The following is a 17,786-nucleotide window of genomic DNA, read 5'->3' as shown; positions in this document are numbered from 1 at the left end:
CATCTTGACCTAAGCCATCTACACCTCCCTACGTCTCTCCACACGCCATATACATATCTCTACATTTACATCTAATGACTTTTCTCTTTACTTCTCTCTACGAGAACACAAATTGTACATGCATGTACTTGCTACTTACAAAATATAGTGGAAAATAGTAGAATTTGGCTTGGTACCGCCCAAAAAGGCCTGTAGTTTTCACCTTTCGATTTCCACGTTAAAAATATTGTGTCTCCTTTATTATTCCTCTACATTATTCATTTATTACTTGTTTTTCGGTGATGTTGGACCACCGTGTGGTTACCTTTAAAAATCTTAAAACCAACAAGTACAATTGTACATTACTTTACAAATATTATATTATTTTTTTTATCGGACAAAATTGTTCTTACATCATTGTCAGGCCTGCGCGACCTAACTACAAAGTTGACAAATACACCTGGACTCTAAAACGGTAGGACCATTTTTTAACGAATTGACAATGTTGACATCCCACTAGCTCCAATTGAACAAGTTTACATATCAGAATTTTATCAATGCATGAAAACTTCTAAAGAAATTTGTAAGTTAATTTTTACTATATCATTATAACAATATCTATTGTAACTATATATTTTGAATTATTTATTTCCATCATCTCTTGACAGGAATCGTAATAATTGTCATTGACAAACTCTCAAAATAATTTGTCTCAACAATGAATGTAAATTTTAAAAAATCAATGATTTCATTATTGTTGATGAAAAGTATGTACGCCACTTTATTACTCTTATTAAATTACTAGTCTTTTGCGCGCATTGTGCGATTGGGATAATGCCCAATATTTTTTTTTTAAATAAGTACTTTAAAGTATATCAAGGCAAAATTATATTGGAATTGTTCATGCATAGATAATTGAATGTTAAATTTTCGTATTTAAATAGACAATTCTAAGTTTACAAATGCAAGACAATATAGTCAAGATTGATTATAATTGTCAATAAAATAATTGTATAGGTATAGTTGAAACCAAATACAGGACATAAGGGAGAACAAATAAAAATTAGGGCATAAAATATTAAATATATACTAATATTGAAGAGCTAACTGCTGATTGCCAAACAAGGACATTGCGAGATAGTTTCCCCCTTCAATTTGTTGTGTGATTTGAATACTCATTTTGTCAATAAATCCCGAAGTAGTTAATATGATTGACTTAATTATATTTTTCTATTTGTTTATTTTTTTAAAACAATTATTATTATTAAATATATGCACCCCTTAGGTCATGTAATTTGCACTGCTGATTTTTCTATTACAATGTAGTATGATAGTATCTCTTCATATACTTTCAGTCCAACCCGGGTACCATTAGACCACATAGTCTTGGTAATTTGTTGTGTAATTTGAAAACTCTCTTTGTCTACAAATCTCTCAAGTAGTTAATATAATTGGATTTATTAATTATATTTTTTTAATTTTTTTCATGGTATTAATAAAATACTTGGTAAATAAATATAGGAATAAGGGTCAAATAGACCATCGAACTGCACAAGATAATGCAATTAGGCCATTGAACCAAAAAAATCAACAATTGGATCCCTAAACTAACCAATTTCAAACGATTATTCCAATTTGAAGGTTTCCAACAGGTCAACCTCCTAAATTAATTGTTTTAAAAAAATAAATTTTAAAAATTAATTATTTTTAAATTAAATTAAAAAAAAAAACAGGACTTCGCCCGGAGACGACCGTCTCCTACCGGTTTCTTCGTCTCCATGGCCGTCTCACTAGTTTAAATAATTAATTTTTAAAATTTAATTTTAAAAAAATAATTAATTTAGAAGGATGACCTGTTGACCTGTTAGAAACCTTCAAATTGGAAGAATTATTTGAAATTTGTTAGTTTAGGGACCCAATTGTTGGTTTTTTAGATTCAGTGACCTAATTGAATTATTGTGTCCAGTTCAATGGCCTATTTGACCATTATTCCATAAATATATAGCATTATTTTTTTAATAACTATTTTTAATTAAAAAATAGTGCACAAAAAAAATAATAGACAATGTAGTGAATATAACAAATTGATGAATTTGAATGTAAAGAATTTTTACATTGGAGAAATATAAAGACAATATAACTAATAAAATTATTTCTCTTAATTAATTTATTGATAATGAATAATTTTTTTTAATAAAGATATTGTAGGGACAATGTAGCGAATATAATCAATTGATGAATTTGAATGTAAAGAATTTTTATATTGGAGAAAAATAAACACAATATATATATATATATATATATATATATATATATATATATATATATATATATATATATATATATATATATATTGAAAATATGATTTACATAAGCTAATAGCTATTTATCAAACACCCTAATGACTAAGACTATGTGGTCTAAAGGTACCTGGGTTAAACTTCTATCTGGAAGGTTGTGAGTTCAAACCTTAGTGAAGGCGTTATTGGTTCTTTGTGTTTCAGTAGGTTGAGAATTTTTTATTTTAAGTTACTTGGTAATGTTTACAAAATGAAGTCTATAGCTTATTTGTTTCAGTAGGTTGAGAATTTTTTATTTTAAGTTACTTGGTAATGTTTACAAAATGAAGTCTATAGCTTATTTTAAGCTACTAATAAGCTATAAGCTCTGTTTGTAATGTTTACAAAATAAGCTCCTAGCTTAAAATAAAAACTTATTTTGGAACGCTACCTCGTTTCAAAATAAGCTCTTAGCTTCCTAACTTTTTTTTTTCCATCTTTATCCTTATTATTTTAAAGAAATGACATAATTTACCCTTCTCAATTAAAACCCTTTTCTCTTCACCTTTATCCGCAACTTTCACCGCAAATAATAATAATAATAATAATAATAATAATAATAATAATAATAATATTATTATTATTATTATTATTATTATTATTATTATTATTATTATTATTATTATTATGAGATTTGCAACAATATTGCTACTTCATAATGAGATGCTAGATCATGATTATGCTAATAGTTTTATTTCAAAATGTTAATTTTTTTAAAAGACAAAATGTTAAATTTTAATATTTAAACAAACTAATTTAAATTTTATGAAGATGTATTTTTTAGTCTTTTTACATTTATCAGTTTATCAAAAAGCTAATTTTACCAAACACTTTCAATCATAATAGCTAGCTTAACAGCTCTTCAATTTTCAGCTCCGAGCTTATAGCTTTTCAGCTTTCAGCTCCTTTTCAGCGTTCAGCTCCTAGCTTATAGCTTTTCAGCTAGGTTTGCCAAACAGAGCCATTGTGTAAGTGGGGTTTTATGTCACTAGTTCACAAATACGCAGGAGTAGTTGAATATATCTAGTGCTAAGAACCTTAATTCTTAGGGAAAGTGTGTTGTAAGCTTCTTAATTAAAGTGGGAAATTATAATTGTTCTATTGTTGCTAAATGAACTAATGCAATGATTGTGTAAAAAAAATTGATTTTGTGGATTAATAGGTAGTATCTATGTATTTATAATAAACAAAGATGTTAATTAAATTATGTTTTTTATTAACTATTTTCACATTGAAAATTTGTTAACATTTCAAGAGTGAGTTTCATAGAACTTATTTTTTTGGGGGAAAAGGGGGAGAATATCCGGTTTTATAGAATTTAGAAGGCGTTGTTTTATAGAATTTAGAAGGCGTTTGGTTGAAGGGAATTTAAATTTTCTTCCCACTTAATTCCCACCTAATTTCAAAGATCACAAAATTTTATTGTTTGGTTGAAAGGAATTGCAATTCACTCATTTTCAAGGAATTAAAATCCCATGTCCCCTGGGATTTTAATTCTTGAGATTTTAGGAAGAAAAAAAAGATAGTGATGAGTTAAAATTACCCATTCTTTTTTTAACCTAAAATTAATGCCTAACAACAACCATGAACATTTTTGACTTTATACTACTTATTCCCTTTCAATTCCCATGTATACCAAACATTGAAATTGAAATTCCCAGTAATTCTATTTCTGTAAATCAAATACTGAAATTTAAATTCCTACTTTATTCCCAGAAATTCATCTTTCGTGAAATTGCGATTCCTTTCTCACGTAATTCCCCCTATCCAACCAAACGCCTTGATATTTAGAGTTATAATTTTATTATCATTATTATTATTATTTAAAAACGCAGAGAAAATAAAAATAAAAGTGTGGTATGTAAAGGAAAAAGTGGGCCCCACTCGTCTGCGTCAGCCGACCCCATTCATTCGCCAGTACGGACTCGATTTTCGGGAAAAGTTTTGCCCTCCAAATCCAGACTTCCCCAAAATTTTCCCTCCTTTTCAGGGACCCGATCGCTTCCCACGTGTACCTTAGGCTGGATCTTATCCGTCCGTTACAGATGGCACGGTCAGCACATCGGGCAGCCAGGAAAAGCATGTATGACCGTCGGATTCAAAATCTACGTCTAAAAAACTGCCTGGAGCAAAGAGCGGGCAGATCCTTGTTGCCTTTAAATAGCAGATTAATCACTTTCGTTTCCTCGCTCACTGCTCTGGCGAGGTGAAAGAGGTTCTTCGAAACCCTCGCCCCTTAATTTTCAATCATTTTTTTAAAATTTTATTTTCAATTTATTTCAGAGATTTCTCCATGGTGGTGGTTGAGTTTTCCGGCGATTTCATCATGACATTCGACGGAGTTCTGTCCGAGATTAAGACGTAGACGCCGGAATCTCTGGCATTCCGAAACGCCGTTGCTAGTCTGCTCTGTTTCTTCTATGGCATCGGCTGTTTTGGCTAGCAGGAATGAACCACATTGGAGTGAACGGAAGTTATGTATGAGTGAATTCAACCCAAATTCCACCACCAATAACCCTCATTTTTATGGCCGAATCAACCCTAACCCTAACCCTAGCCATTGTTCATTTAACCCTAGCATTAGGGCTGGTGGTAGCAATTTCGACGTTGCCGCCAAACGGATCCATGAAGGTTCAACCAAACCTCAGCGCCGGCACTTTAATCATCAGTCACAGAGGTCCGTACCGCCGCTGCCGGAAGGTTTGATTGATCGCAATGGCTCCTTCCATAGAGAGTATGTGACCTTTAATCTGGGTTCCTACTCTAGACGGGAGATTAAGGAGCTTAAACAACGCTTGATCTTCGATCTGGAACGGGTCCAGGGCGTTTTGAAGAAGCTGGAGACCATTGAGTTCGAAACGAGAGCTTCATTCCATGGTTTGCAGCGGGGAGAAGCTCCAGAGCCCCCATCTCCACCGAAACTGCCGCAACTGCCGCAACCGCCGCGACTTCAAGTGAATCAGCCCGGAGTGGAGATTCTTCCCGAGAATCAAGCACCAAATGGTTTGGGGCATCATTTTCAGAGTTCTGGGGTTTCTGGTGCGAAGAACAAGGGTAAAAGCAAGCCCCCTGGTAAAAAGAGAGCATTTCCAGACGCCGCAGAAGGAGATCATAAGCGGAAAGAAGCTAAATTAGATGGGGCTGCGGTAAGTATGATGAGGAGGTGCGCGCAGATCTTAACAAAGCTAATGAAGCACAAGTTTGGGTGGGTGTTCAACTCACCTGTTGATACTAAGGGTTTGGGGCTTCATGACTATCATGTGATCATTAAGCACCCGATGGATCTCGGAACTGTGAAATCCCGGCTGGATAGTTGTCAATACGAAACGCCCTTACAATTTGCTGGTGATGTTAGACTGACATTCAAGAACGCCATGATCTATAATCCCAAGGGTCAGGATGTGCATGCCATGGCTGAACTTTTGCTCAAGAATTTTGATGATATGTTCACAGCAGCTTATCGGAAGTATGAAGCTGAGCATAAGAAGGCTGTTGCAGCTCAAAAGAATGTTAGGCCTCAGCCAGAGCGAATTGTGGCTTCAAGATCACCTGAGCCAATGCTCATTGCCAAAAGTTCGGACATGGGAAGCTTACTGTCGACTTCATTAGATCCTCCCCAGCATCTGTCTACTTTGTCAAATTCTCTTCCCGTTCCAAACGCACCTGTTTTTGTGCCTGCAGAAAAGCCTTCTCTGCAGCCATTGGTGCCTACAAGGTCGGGTAAATTGCCAAAGCCCAAGGCTAAGGATCCAAATAAAAGACAGATGACTTTTGAGGAGAAGGCAAGGTTGGGGATCGACCTGCAGAATCTGCCGCAGGATAAAATGGAGCACATGATGCAAATCTTAAGGAGGAGAAATTCTTCTGTGTCAACTGAGGGTGATGAGATTGAACTTGACATTGAGGCACTTGACAATGAAACACTATGGGAACTGGATAGGTTTGTGGGCTATCAGAAAAAGGCTTTAAGCAAGATGATGAGGCAAGGCCTCATTCCAGGTGCTTCCCAAGAGAATATCATTGCAGAAGCTCTAGGAGAGAATGTCAGCAATGTAAGAGATGCAGTTGTTTACGAGGGTTGATTAACTTGACATTTTTGTTGCTAGTTTGGCTAATTATGGTTTTGTTTTTGCTATTTAGTTCCCAGGAAATGTGGCTACACCAAACCCTGTGGAACATACAGACAAGAAAGATGAAGCTGACGAAGAGGATGTTGATATTGGGGAAGAAAGTCCAATCAATAACTTCTCCCCAGTGAAGATTGAGAAGGATGTGAGTAGATCCAGCAGCTCAAGCTCCAGCAGTGACTCTTCTTCCAGTGGTAAGGCCCTAATATGCAACCATTGTCCTAAAGTTAATAGCATATTTTGCTTGACACTTGCCGGGTGTTGGGTTAATCTGCAGATTCAGATTCAGGAAGCTCTTGTGGGAGTGACTCTGATGAGGATAGTGTACAGTTGCAAGAGACCTCTAAAATGTGATTCTTGATGGGTTTAGGGCAGACAGGGTTTATGGAGGCTTTCATTCTGTTCTGAGTTATGTGATTTGCAGATTTGGTATGGAAGGTGAAGAATTGAAGCAGTTCTATGCATGGAGGCTTTTAAAAAAGGTGTAGTATTTGTAAAGAGTGACCAAATTTAGGGAGTAACTGGAGGTAGGTAACTGAGATGGGTTTTTTGTTAGCTATGGCAGAGTAGGATGTTAGTGAGGAACTTGCAGAAGAGTTCCTATAGGTATGGTCAGTAAGTAGTTGGGACAAATTATTTTGTTTGTTTATAAAAAATCATAGTGTTTAGGAACATAGAAGTAATGTGTACAGGATGAAATGGCTGGCTGGCTGGCTTGTATTAGCCCAAAATGAATGAAGGCAACTAGCATTTTCTCTATCCAAACTTCTTTCATCTGCTGTTTACTCTGTTTGATGGTTTGCTCTGCTGCTTGTGCATTTATATACTTTCAAGTAGAATTCTTGCCACAGAGTGAATTTCTGATAGTGTCTTATAGACTTGTGTGAACTAACTGCTATTCAAACATTAGGTGAAGGTGGGAATGTGGGATACTGGCTAATGGCAATGGAAGCAGTGGGTATGGACTAGGGTCTATGGAATTGAACATATAAAGTTCCATGGATTTGCCCTATTGATAAAACAGAATCTTGATTCACATAATGTTGGGCGGTGGTTGGTAAGGGTCAAGTCAGCACTTTGCCCCTTAATTAGATTGGTTCTTTGCCCTTTAATTAGACTGGCACAGTGCGAATGGGATTAGTTTGAGTATGATGTATGATACGGGTTTACCGCCGAATGTGGTTATAATTTTTAATTGTGGCATTTATATGAGACAGGACAGCAACATTGATAAACCACTGAGATTGGTATGGTGATTATACCTCCTTGATGTAAAGTACAGATTTATAACATATGAAATTTTTGATGGTTTTCTCTCAAGGTTGGTAACCAAGAATGATCAATGTCGGGACAGTAATCCAGCTGGGAACCTGATCTTGCTTCTAAGCCTATTTTTACCCAGCATTTTTTTTTTTTCCATTTTCAAAAGCAATTCATATTCATATTAACATAAAGCAAATCATATTCATATTAAATAAAAAAATATTAACATATTGAATTATGTTACACGGACAAAAATATTTCAGCATTTGATTGTGACAATATAAATATATTCTTTCAATTCATGATAACTAATGAATAAAAACAGTTTTGTTTGCCACATCAAATTGCTAGTGAAATATTTTGGTAAATTTTTTTGGTCTATATAGTATTATTCATTTGCAATTCACTATTTTTTTCTACATCCTTATTACTCCAACTCATTTTAAAAATAATAATAATAATACTTTTTTAATAATAATATTTAAATCTATTATTAAAAAACAACACAAAATTGACTATAAGTTCTTTTAAAGCTCAAGCCAAAGTCTACAATAGTCAATAGTCCTAACCTAAGTCTATTTAATATGTAGGCTATTTAAAAGGTTTTGTTGTAGGTTTTAAATAAACTTTTAATATACATGTTATATGTTTTATAAGGATTTGATTTGATATATATACTTGGTTTAATTTGTAAATATAAAAATATATTAAATAAAAATTAAATATATAATAATCTAATATTAAATTAACATGTGGATATCATCCTAGGTGTGAACATACAGACAAATATGGTTTACCATCTAGGGATAAGGGTGATCACGGTTCGATTTGATTTTTGAACCGATGATTTTTGGTTTCTATAAATGGAGAACCGCAAACCGAAACCTTCTAGGAAAGTAGTGGTTTTAACTGATGTTTTTTGTTTTTCATTTTTTTTAATTCTTAAAATAGTCCAAATTCAACAATTACTATTTTTTTTGGAAATTGTTTATTCTAATTGTTATAGTTAAACCTTAATCAAATAATAGTTAAACTAAAAAATTAAAATATTTAAACTTTAAAGTTAATCTAAAAATATTTAAACTTTAAAGTTAAACTAAAAAATTAAAAATAATTGTTATAGTTAAACTTTAATCAAATAATAGTTAAACTTTAATTTTTTTTTTCTTTTTTTTGTACGGTTTGAATTCGAAACTAGAACTGAAATCGTTGGGTTCCGATTCGGTTCCTAGTACACGGTTCAGTTCAAACTGGATGGTTCAAACTGAACCATGGTCATCCCTATCTAGGAAGATTAACAGCTAAAAATCAATGAAAATAAGAAAAAACATGATGAAATTTTTATAATTATTTGTAATTACGATTGTGTGTTTGATACAATTGCCCCGACTATATCGGATTGTTCTATTTCGAGTAAGAACACAACTCCACAGAAGAGGAGTGATACGTTCCCACATCGGCTACACAAGAGAGTGTGGAGTGGTACTTAAGTTGGGGCCAACCTCCACTCATGAGTTAGCTTTTGTGGTGGAGTTAGGGTCTTGGCTTGATACCATAAGGTCCGAAGTGAACCCATCCAAAGGGGAAAAGGGCTACCTGGTGCCGAGAAGAATCCAGAGTCGTCTTGAATTAAGGCTCTCTTTCGCGCGTATGGGTGCTTGCTTATTGATTCAGGCTTGAACTCGTGTACGCGGGCACGGGAATGTCGTCCGGAAATTGGCACGGGCGGGTTAAGTTATGCCAAATTTTTTTTCCAACACAGAGACACATTAAATTCAACAGTTGCGAAATTAATTCTCTATTAATTCCAGGGGTTACAGCGTGGGTTCGGCCCCTTTCTGCAACCAGAACATTGTGAGATTAAATTCAACAGTTACGGAATTAATTCTCTATTAATTCCAATTTTTGAATTTGAATTTAATTTCAGGTAGTGGGCTGTTGTTTCAGGTGTTACAAGCTGATTTTAAATCAGTTTTAAATGTCATAGTAAATGCTATTTAATCCCAACGCCCTATAAAAGAAGAGGTAGAGAAGAAGCATTTTACACAAGGAAAAATAGGAATTTCACTACGTTTTTCAGCTCCGAAAACTCTACTTCTACTCCCTTCATTCTTTACCAATTGTGTTCTAAACTTTGCTCTAGTTCGCCGGGTTCATTGTTTGGGTGCTCAAACAATTGAATCGTACTACGTTTTATCCTGGGAAACCTAGGCTGCAACGCTCCTAACACTTGTGGGAGGTAGCAAATAAGGTTTTAAGGAAAGAGTGTTTCGCTCGACTCATACTAAAACACCTTCCCTCGGTATCCTTTCGTCCTTCTCACCGATCATCCTTCCCAAAATTTCTGATAAAATAATAATCCTTATTTTGTAGGATTATTATTGGGTTTTACGAATGATATATCCAACAGAGAAGAGTCTGGAGTGTGAGCCGTCTAGAGTAAGCCGCCGCTGACGTCGGCCGTAAGCAATGATACGATCCACATCGGCTCCACAAGAAATTGTAGAGTGGTACTTAAGTTGGGACCAAATCTTCATTCATGAATTAGCTTTTGTGGTGGAGTTAGGGTCTTGGCTTGATATTGTATCAGTGTTTGGAAATGATTGAATTGATATTGATATTGCATTTAAAAATGTTTGACAGTATATTAATTTGGGAATGCTTATTGCGGCCTTTTGTTAGGGCTTGTGTGCTTTCTATTATTGTTAGGAAGTGTGTTGGATTTGTCATAATCTATGTACCAATTGTCTCTATTAGGGCTTGTATACCTTTGGTTTTTTTGCCAGTTTGTATTGATTTTGTTTAGGCTAATGTGTCTCGTGGTGTTCTTGTGATGGGTTGATTGGTACATTGGTGTAAACAGTTGTGTAATACCCTAATAGGGGTGATATATGATAAGTTTTGTTGCCTTGAGTTGTACCACATTGGTGGTTGATCTATGGAGTTAGACGGCTTTTTTTCATTTGATTCTTTGCTTTTTCATTATTTCCTATAGTTCATTAACTTGATTAAAATTCCTCTTTTAACTCATATACTTCATTTGGATTTTAATCAAGTTAATGAACTATAATTAAGGGGATAGTAATTTACTTTTTACATTCAAATTTCATGAGAATGGGACAAAATATATAACAAATGATTTCAATGTCAAAATAAAAAATGAAATTAAATAGCCTTAAAATGAATGGACGAATTGGTGAAACATAATTCTTAATTATACAAGAAAGTTACGGGTTAAGTTCTTGCACCTTCTCGGTTGAGCTTGTTAGTTGTGAGTTTCTTTCGTCATTAAGGTCCATTTAATTAAAGGTTATATGTAACACAAATCACGAGAGCTACGATTATCTTGACACATTATTCGTGACGATAATCTATTATAATGATACTTGTCAATTGTGAAAGCTTGGAACAACTTGTGTTCATTTTCCTATTCCCATTTTTGGTTCAAGTTAAGGAAAGCCCTTAGATCAACTATTTAATTTTGGAGATTTAGAATTAGTCTATCGAAACGGGTAAAATAGAAGAAGAAGTTCATCAGAGAACATCCATCACTTGCAACTGTGACGTACTGTGGATGGGTGGGTCCAATACCATTGAAATTTCTACAATTGCTGTTTCTTATAAGTTGCAATCTTTAAGCTTTCGAATTTCGGCTTTAGGCTTTAAGGGCAAATTATGCCATGCAACCGTGTGCACCATGTATGGTGCATACTGTTTTATATTGATAATTATTGAACTATATGTTCATAATTATAAAGTTATATATTCATAATTTTAAATTTTGTATTCATAATTATTGAACTCTATATTCACAATTATATAACTTTATGTTAATAATTTTCGATGTTTATATTTCTAATTGTTGAACTCTGTATTCATAAATCACATAATTATATGTTCATAATTTGATAACTGTACAGTTTAGAAATTATGAATCTACAATACATATATTATGAATCTACAGTATAGAAATTATGAATCTACTTATTTAAATTATGAATCTACGGTTTAGAAATTATGAATCTACAGTATAGATTTTATGAATTTACAGTATAGAAATTATGAATCTATAGTATATAAATTATAAATTTATAGTATAAAAATTATGAAATCCAATTCTGTGTGCACCTTGCATGGTGCACACGGTTACACAACATAACGATATTGTTTTAAGCTTTAGGGCTTAGGCTCTGGGCTTTAGCCTAAAATTAAATTCCAAATTTATATATAGGCCCCATTTGGTAGTTTATGATTTTGACTTATTTGACTACTATTAGCTTTACCAATCGTTATGCCTTGGACCCGTGTCCAGCATGCTTGCTGGACACGGGTAACAGGACACGGGTAACAGTGCCGTTAGGCACTGTTATCTCTTTTTTTTTTTTTTTTTTTTTTTTTTTTTTTTTTTTTTTTTTTTAAATTTCAGATCACTTTGTTATAGAACTATATGTTCATAATTTTATTACTATATGTTAATAACTATACATTCATAACTCCATAATTGTACGTTCATAACTCTATAACTGTACATTCATAACTCTATAACTGTACATTCATAACTTCATAACTGTACATTCATAACTCCATAATTGTATATTCATAATTTTCGAAGCTCTATGTTCACAATTTTAGAGCTCTATGTTCATAATTTTATCACTATATGTTCATAATTGTAAGTTCATAATGTTAGAGCTCTTTGTTCATAATTCGATCAATAACTGTACATTCATAATTCCATAACTGTAGATTCATAATCTCATAACTGTAGATTCATAACTCCATAACTGTAGATTCATAACTCTATAACTGTACATTCATAATCTTCGAAGCTCTATATTCACAATTTTAAAGCTCCATGGTCATAATTTTATCACTATATATGTTCATAATTGTAAGTTCATAATGTTAGAGCTCTGTGTTCATAATTTCATAATTGCATAACTGTACATTCATAACGGCATAACTGTATATTCATAACGGCATAACTGTACATTCATAATCAAAAAAAAAATAACGCCGTTAACGGCAAAACACGCGCGAATTTTTTTTTTTTTATAACTAAATGACGCGTTTTTTTTAAAAAACGACGTCGTTTTGGGCCCGTGTCCACAATTCAATGTGGACACGGGTCCAGAGCATAATTTGCCTAGCTTTACCGCTTAGGCTTTGGACGGTTAAACAACTAATATATATAAAAAATGTTTAATTAATTAGTTTTTTGTAACAGTTTATAGTTTCAAAATGTTAAAATTCAAAAAATTATTTTTTCTATCAGGTTTTTGAGAAAGTCATTTTGTATGTAATCAGCTTTTACCAAACATTATCTCTCTACAATCAATTAATGCTATCAATTACTCAAATTTACTAACCCAATCAGCTAAAACAACTAACAACTATTTACCAAACACCCCTAAAATAACACAAAATAAAGAACAAGAAGTTGAGAGCATATGTCCATATCATGGGATGAAGCAAACAAGAAGGCGTTTTCTGCATTTCGAATGAAACGTCCAAAAGCGGATTGATCAATGCAGAAAAGGCTCAGAGTTAAGCTTTGTAAGCACCTCCACTGAACATCCCATTAGTTGTAAATGTCCTTTTATTCCTCTCTGCCTCACAACATTCAATCAATCCCTTTCAATAAATCCGTCTTATAAGTTCATATATATATCATCCACGTACAGCAAATTAACCCGTCTGATTTCAGGCAGTCCGGCAAAGATGGGGCATGTTGTTAACGGCCACCGTGGTGGCGGCGGCGAGGCGGTGATAGAGATAGGGAGGCCAGTGAACTTCACCGGCGGGCTGGAGTTCTCGAGCCTAACATACACGGTGACAAAGAAGAAGAAAGATGAGAATGGAAGTTGGGTGAGGCAAGAAGTGGACTTGTTGCATAGGATCACTGGGTATGCTCCAAAAGGGTGTGTTACTGCTGTTATGGGGCCTAGTGGGGCTGGGAAGTCCACCTTGATGGATGGGTTGGCTGGGAGGATAGCCAGTGGGAGTCTTAAGGGCAGGGTGTCTTTAGATGGGGCAGATATTAGCCCAAGCATCATCAAAAGGACCTCTGCCTATATAATGCAAGATGACAGGCTTTACCCTATGCTTACTGTTTATGAGACTCTCATGTTTGCTGCTGATTTCCGGTTGGGGCCTATAGCCATGGCTGACAAGAAGAAGCGCGTTGAGAAGCTCATTGACCAGCTCGGTTTATCCGTAAGTTTAAATTAATAGTGAGACCACTTTTCATTTCATGTATTATATGGTCAACATTATTAATTATTTTAGAGTGATAAAGTAACCGGCATCTGCTACCTAAGGGTGTGTACTGCATAAATTTTATTTTGTGACTCTAATTGACAAATTAAAGAACTATAATGAGGTAAATCAACCTAGGTTGCCCGTAACGGATCCGTTCAAATCAAGAAGATTAATAGGCTGCTCTTATTAGGAGTCGAACTTGTAGTTGAGAGTGTACACGAGGTAAACTCTGTCACCAAGAATTCCAATAGGCTGCTTCTATTAGGAGTCAAACTTAAAAATGAGGGTATGCACGAGATAAACTCCGCATTGTGCTGACCGGTTCAAATCAAGAAGGCCAATAAACTGTTTCCAGTATGAGGCAAACTTGTAACCCTAGGGTATGTACTAGATGAACTCTATCTTGTGACTAGCCGACAAAGGACGGTGTGCACTGGTTAGACTGCGCCTTGTGACCCCCGTCAGCAAAGGATTACAATGGAGATAAACCAGCCTAGGTTGGTCATAGTTGACACATTCAAATCATGATTGCAGACACTAGTCGGGCGGTAGAGTACGCCTAACGCCTAAACGGCCTAGGCGCCAGGCGCGCCTGGTGCGACTAACTAAAAAAAATAATACACGTGTGTGGGTGTGTGTATATATAATGAAAAAAATTAGCAAAGTCGAGTCAGTTGAGTTCGCCTCCAACTCGGCCTAGGCCAAGTTAGGCGCCTAGGCGACCTTTTGTCTAGATGGTCACTTAGGAGGAAATCGCCACGGCCTAGGGACGTTTAGCACCTAGGCAGCCGTTTAGGTCGATTTTTTCAACAGTGGTTCAAACCAAAGTCAATAGACTATATTTTATGGAGTCGAATTTGTAACCTTGTAATTACAAAGTAACATGGTTGTCCAAAGAACATTATTAATTATGTACTCACTTTCACTTGTGCAGTCAACCAGGAATACTTACATTGGTGATGAAGGGACAAGAGGGGTATCAGGGGGAGAGCGTCGCCGGGTGTCCATAGGGGTGGATATCATACACGGACCTCCATTACTCTTCTTGGACGAGCCAACATCCGGCCTCGATTCCACCAGCGCCCACAGTGTGATTGAGAAGGTGCACGACATCGCCCGGGCTGGCAGCACCGTCATCCTCACAATCCACCAGCCCTCCTCGCGCATTCAGCTCCTTCTTGATCATCTCATCATCCTCGCCAGAGGGCAGCTCATGTACCAGGGCGCACCCAAGGACGTAGCGCTGCATCTAAGCCGCATGGGGCGCAAAGTCCCCAAGGGGGAGAATTCTATAGAGTATTTAATTGATGTGATTCAAGAATATGATGGGACTGAGCATGGAGTTGAGGCCGTGGCGAATTTTGCACTCACTGGGAAGAAGCCGCCGCCGTTGGATGGTGAGGAGATGTCTGTTTCGACTGTGCTTCCGTCGCCGGCGGCCGCCCCGGCACGGGCTGCGGCAGGAAAGGGTCGTGACAAGTCCGGCAAACGACTGCACTTGCAGACGGATGACGACAAAGATTTTAATCGCAGTTTGAGAAGCAACTGGAACACATCCCAGTCATGGAGTACCAGCCAAAGTGGGATTATGAAAGCATTTGGACTTACCCCTTCTCGCCGAAGCACCGATGGTAGAACCCCAAACCCTATAAGGTACATAAAACTCACAACATTCCCTGCATCATATGATTTTCACTTGTATCTATCTGTTCTTCATTTGTTTTTGGATTACAAGGAAACCACAACCAACAAAATATCACAAGGAAGTAATTAAATTTGTCTAGTTTGTTTCAATGTTGCAGAAGGTGCTAGGCGCTAGTTGGGTCACCGGGGGCGCCTAGCATCTAGGCCGCTAAGTAATTCAAGTATATTGTCTCCACTTTTTTCCACTTGGGGTTAGGAGTTGTTAGATTGTTATAATCCTCAAACTAGTCAAATGCATATGTTAAATGGTTAGTTGACTACATGGTTGCAGAAATATAGAAGAGGAATAGCAGGCAAAAAAAACCACTCGGCCGAATTGAGCGCCAACTCGACTGAGTTGGGCACTGACTGGGTCGAATTAGGCGTCCGATTCGGCCGAGTTATGCGCTCAACTCGGCGCCTAGGTCACCTAGTCGATTGGCCAACTAAACGCCGCCTAGGACTGAAATCGCCTCGGTCTAGCGCCTAATCAAGAAGGTTCATAGGCTACTCCCTGAGAGACTAACTAGCTTAGAACATTGTGGTTACCAGGCCAGCTATCTGACCACTAGTACAAAGGAAACTTACAACCACTATTTAATAGCGTGTACATAGTAAATCTTACTTTGTAACCCTAGCTAGCCAATTGATCAAAAGGGCAAACAAGACTGAGTTGTTTATAGTTATACTGACCAGTTCAAACTAAGAAATACCAATAAACTATTCCCTTGAGAGTGCCAACTAACGGCCTGACCAACTTGGTTGTGGTTGCAGGCCTCATGTTGTCCACTTGTTGATGCTATATGATTTGTGTTGTTTTGCAGTTCATCCCCGGGATATATATACTCAAGTGAGATTCTTCCGAGCACGCCCACCCCGCACAGCAGCGACTACACCGTCAATGAAAACGACTATCGCACACCAGAAGTTGCTCGCACAAACCAACACCCCCACCACCACCAACAGCCGCTCGCCCCAAAATTCGCCAATTCTTTCCTCTCCGAGTCCTGGATTCTCATGCGCCGCAACTTCATAAACATCAGGCGAACCCCCGAGCTCTTCCTCTCTCGCCTGGTAGTCCTCACCGTGATGGGGGTGATGATGGCCACCATGTTCACCCACCCACCAAAATCCATGCAGGGCATCACAGACCTCCTCAGCTTCTTCATCTTCACCGTCTGCCTCTTCTTCTTCTCCTCCAACGACGCCGTCCCCGCCTTCATCCAAGAACGCTTCATCTTCATCCGCGAGACCTCCCACAACAAGTACCGCGCCTCAACCTACACCATCGCCGGCCTCATCACCTACCTCCCTTTCCTCCTCCTCCAGGCCGCCGTCTACGCCGCAATCGTCTGGTTCGCCCTCGACCTCCGAGGCCCTTTCCACTACTTCCTCCTCCTCCTCTTCATGTCCCTCCTCTCCACCAACTCGTTCGTCGTCTTCGTCAGCTCCGTCGTCCCCAACTACATTCTTGGCTACGCGGCGGTCATAGCTTTCACGGCGCTCTTTTTCCTGTTCTGTGGTTACTTCTTGAACAGCCATGATATCCCTCGTTACTGGAAATGGATGAACAAGGTCTCCACCATGACTTATCCGTACGAAGGGCTTTTGATGAATGAATTTCAGACGGATGAGAGCTTCGGAGATGACCCTTTCGGGAGGCCATTGCTGGGGAATCAGATCCTGGAATCGCTGCATATTGGTACGGACAGCGGTAAGAAGATGCAGAATGTGTATATAATGATTGGGTGGGCTGTTATATACAGGCTCCTGTTTTACATTGTTCTTCGATTCTTTTCCAAGAACCAGAGAACATAACTAAGATCCAGATTTATGTGTTTGAGGATTGATCTGATCTCGGTCCGTTGCAGATTATATATGTTATGTTTCTTTTTTCTCCTATTATATTATACATTTTTGTGTGTTATTACATAAGACACGGTTCACACAATAAGGAAATATGTGTGGATGGTATATTTTAAGGGAATTTGGATAATTTGATTTGATTTCACTAAATCGACTAAAAATAATTATTTTCGGGGACTAAATCGATGAATAAGCGATTAAGGGACTACATTGACAGTTCGCTAATAATTGAGGGGCCAAATCCTTCATTAACTCTATATTGTATTCC

General features: G+C 36.8%; 2 protein-coding genes across 3 annotated transcripts; both read left to right on the top strand.

Annotated features, from left to right (window-relative positions):
* Nucleotides 1-4,266: 4,266 nt before the first annotated feature.
* LOC109151358 (transcription factor GTE2-like) lies at nt 4,267-15,775 on the top strand. Of its 2 annotated transcripts, XM_019299334.1 has the most exons (4): nt 4,267-6,370; nt 6,459-6,639; nt 6,723-6,811; nt 15,758-15,775. In XM_019299334.1, the coding sequence occupies exons 1-3, from the start codon at nt 4,739-4,741 to the stop codon at nt 6,797-6,799; spliced, it is 1,890 nt and encodes a 629-aa protein (XP_019154879.1). In that variant the 5' UTR covers nt 4,267-4,738; the 3' UTR covers nt 6,800-6,811; nt 15,758-15,775. The 2 variants fall into 2 exon arrangements, with proteins under 2 accessions (XP_019154879.1, XP_019154878.1); XM_019299333.1 differs by lacking the exon at nt 15,758-15,775 and having other exon boundaries at nt 6,723-7,204.
* LOC109151158 (ABC transporter G family member 17-like) lies at nt 13,430-17,528 on the top strand. Its single transcript, XM_019299077.1, has 3 exons — nt 13,430-13,924; nt 14,904-15,622; nt 16,477-17,528. Exons 1-3 carry the CDS (start codon nt 13,430-13,432, stop codon nt 17,468-17,470), a joined length of 2,208 nt encoding a protein of 735 aa, XP_019154622.1. The 3' UTR covers nt 17,471-17,528.
* The last annotated feature ends 258 nt before the right edge of the window (nt 17,529-17,786 follow it).

Source organism: Ipomoea nil, unplaced genomic scaffold, assembly GCF_001879475.1.
Source record: "Ipomoea nil cultivar Tokyo-kokei standard unplaced genomic scaffold, Asagao_1.1 scaffold2283, whole genome shotgun sequence".
NCBI lineage: Eukaryota > Viridiplantae > Streptophyta > Magnoliopsida > Solanales > Convolvulaceae > Ipomoea > Ipomoea nil.
Note: the sequence above shows the minus strand (reverse complement) of the source record. Positions and strands in the feature narration are given on the sequence as shown.

What these genes read in the sequence shown, in the direction of transcription:
- LOC109151358 (XM_019299334.1), top strand. Translation starts at nt 4,739, where the DNA reads ATGGCATCGGCTGTTTTGGCTAGCAGGAATGAACCACATTGGAGTGAA. An exon ending in TAGGAGAGAATGTCAGCAAT is followed by an intron (nt 6,371 to 6,458) that starts GTAAGAGATGCA and finishes TTTGCTATTTAG; the next exon opens with TTCCCAGGAAATGTGGCTAC. An exon ending in CAGTGACTCTTCTTCCAGTG is followed by an intron (nt 6,640 to 6,722) that starts GTAAGGCCCTAA and finishes GTTAATCTGCAG; the next exon opens with ATTCAGATTCAGGAAGCTCT.
- LOC109151158 (XM_019299077.1), top strand. Translation starts at nt 13,430, where the DNA reads ATGGGGCATGTTGTTAACGGCCACCGTGGTGGCGGCGGCGAGGCGGTG. An exon ending in TTGACCAGCTCGGTTTATCC is followed by an intron (nt 13,925 to 14,903) that starts GTAAGTTTAAAT and finishes TCACTTGTGCAG; the next exon opens with TCAACCAGGAATACTTACAT. An exon ending in AGAACCCCAAACCCTATAAG is followed by an intron (nt 15,623 to 16,476) that starts GTACATAAAACT and finishes GTTGTTTTGCAG; the next exon opens with TTCATCCCCGGGATATATAT.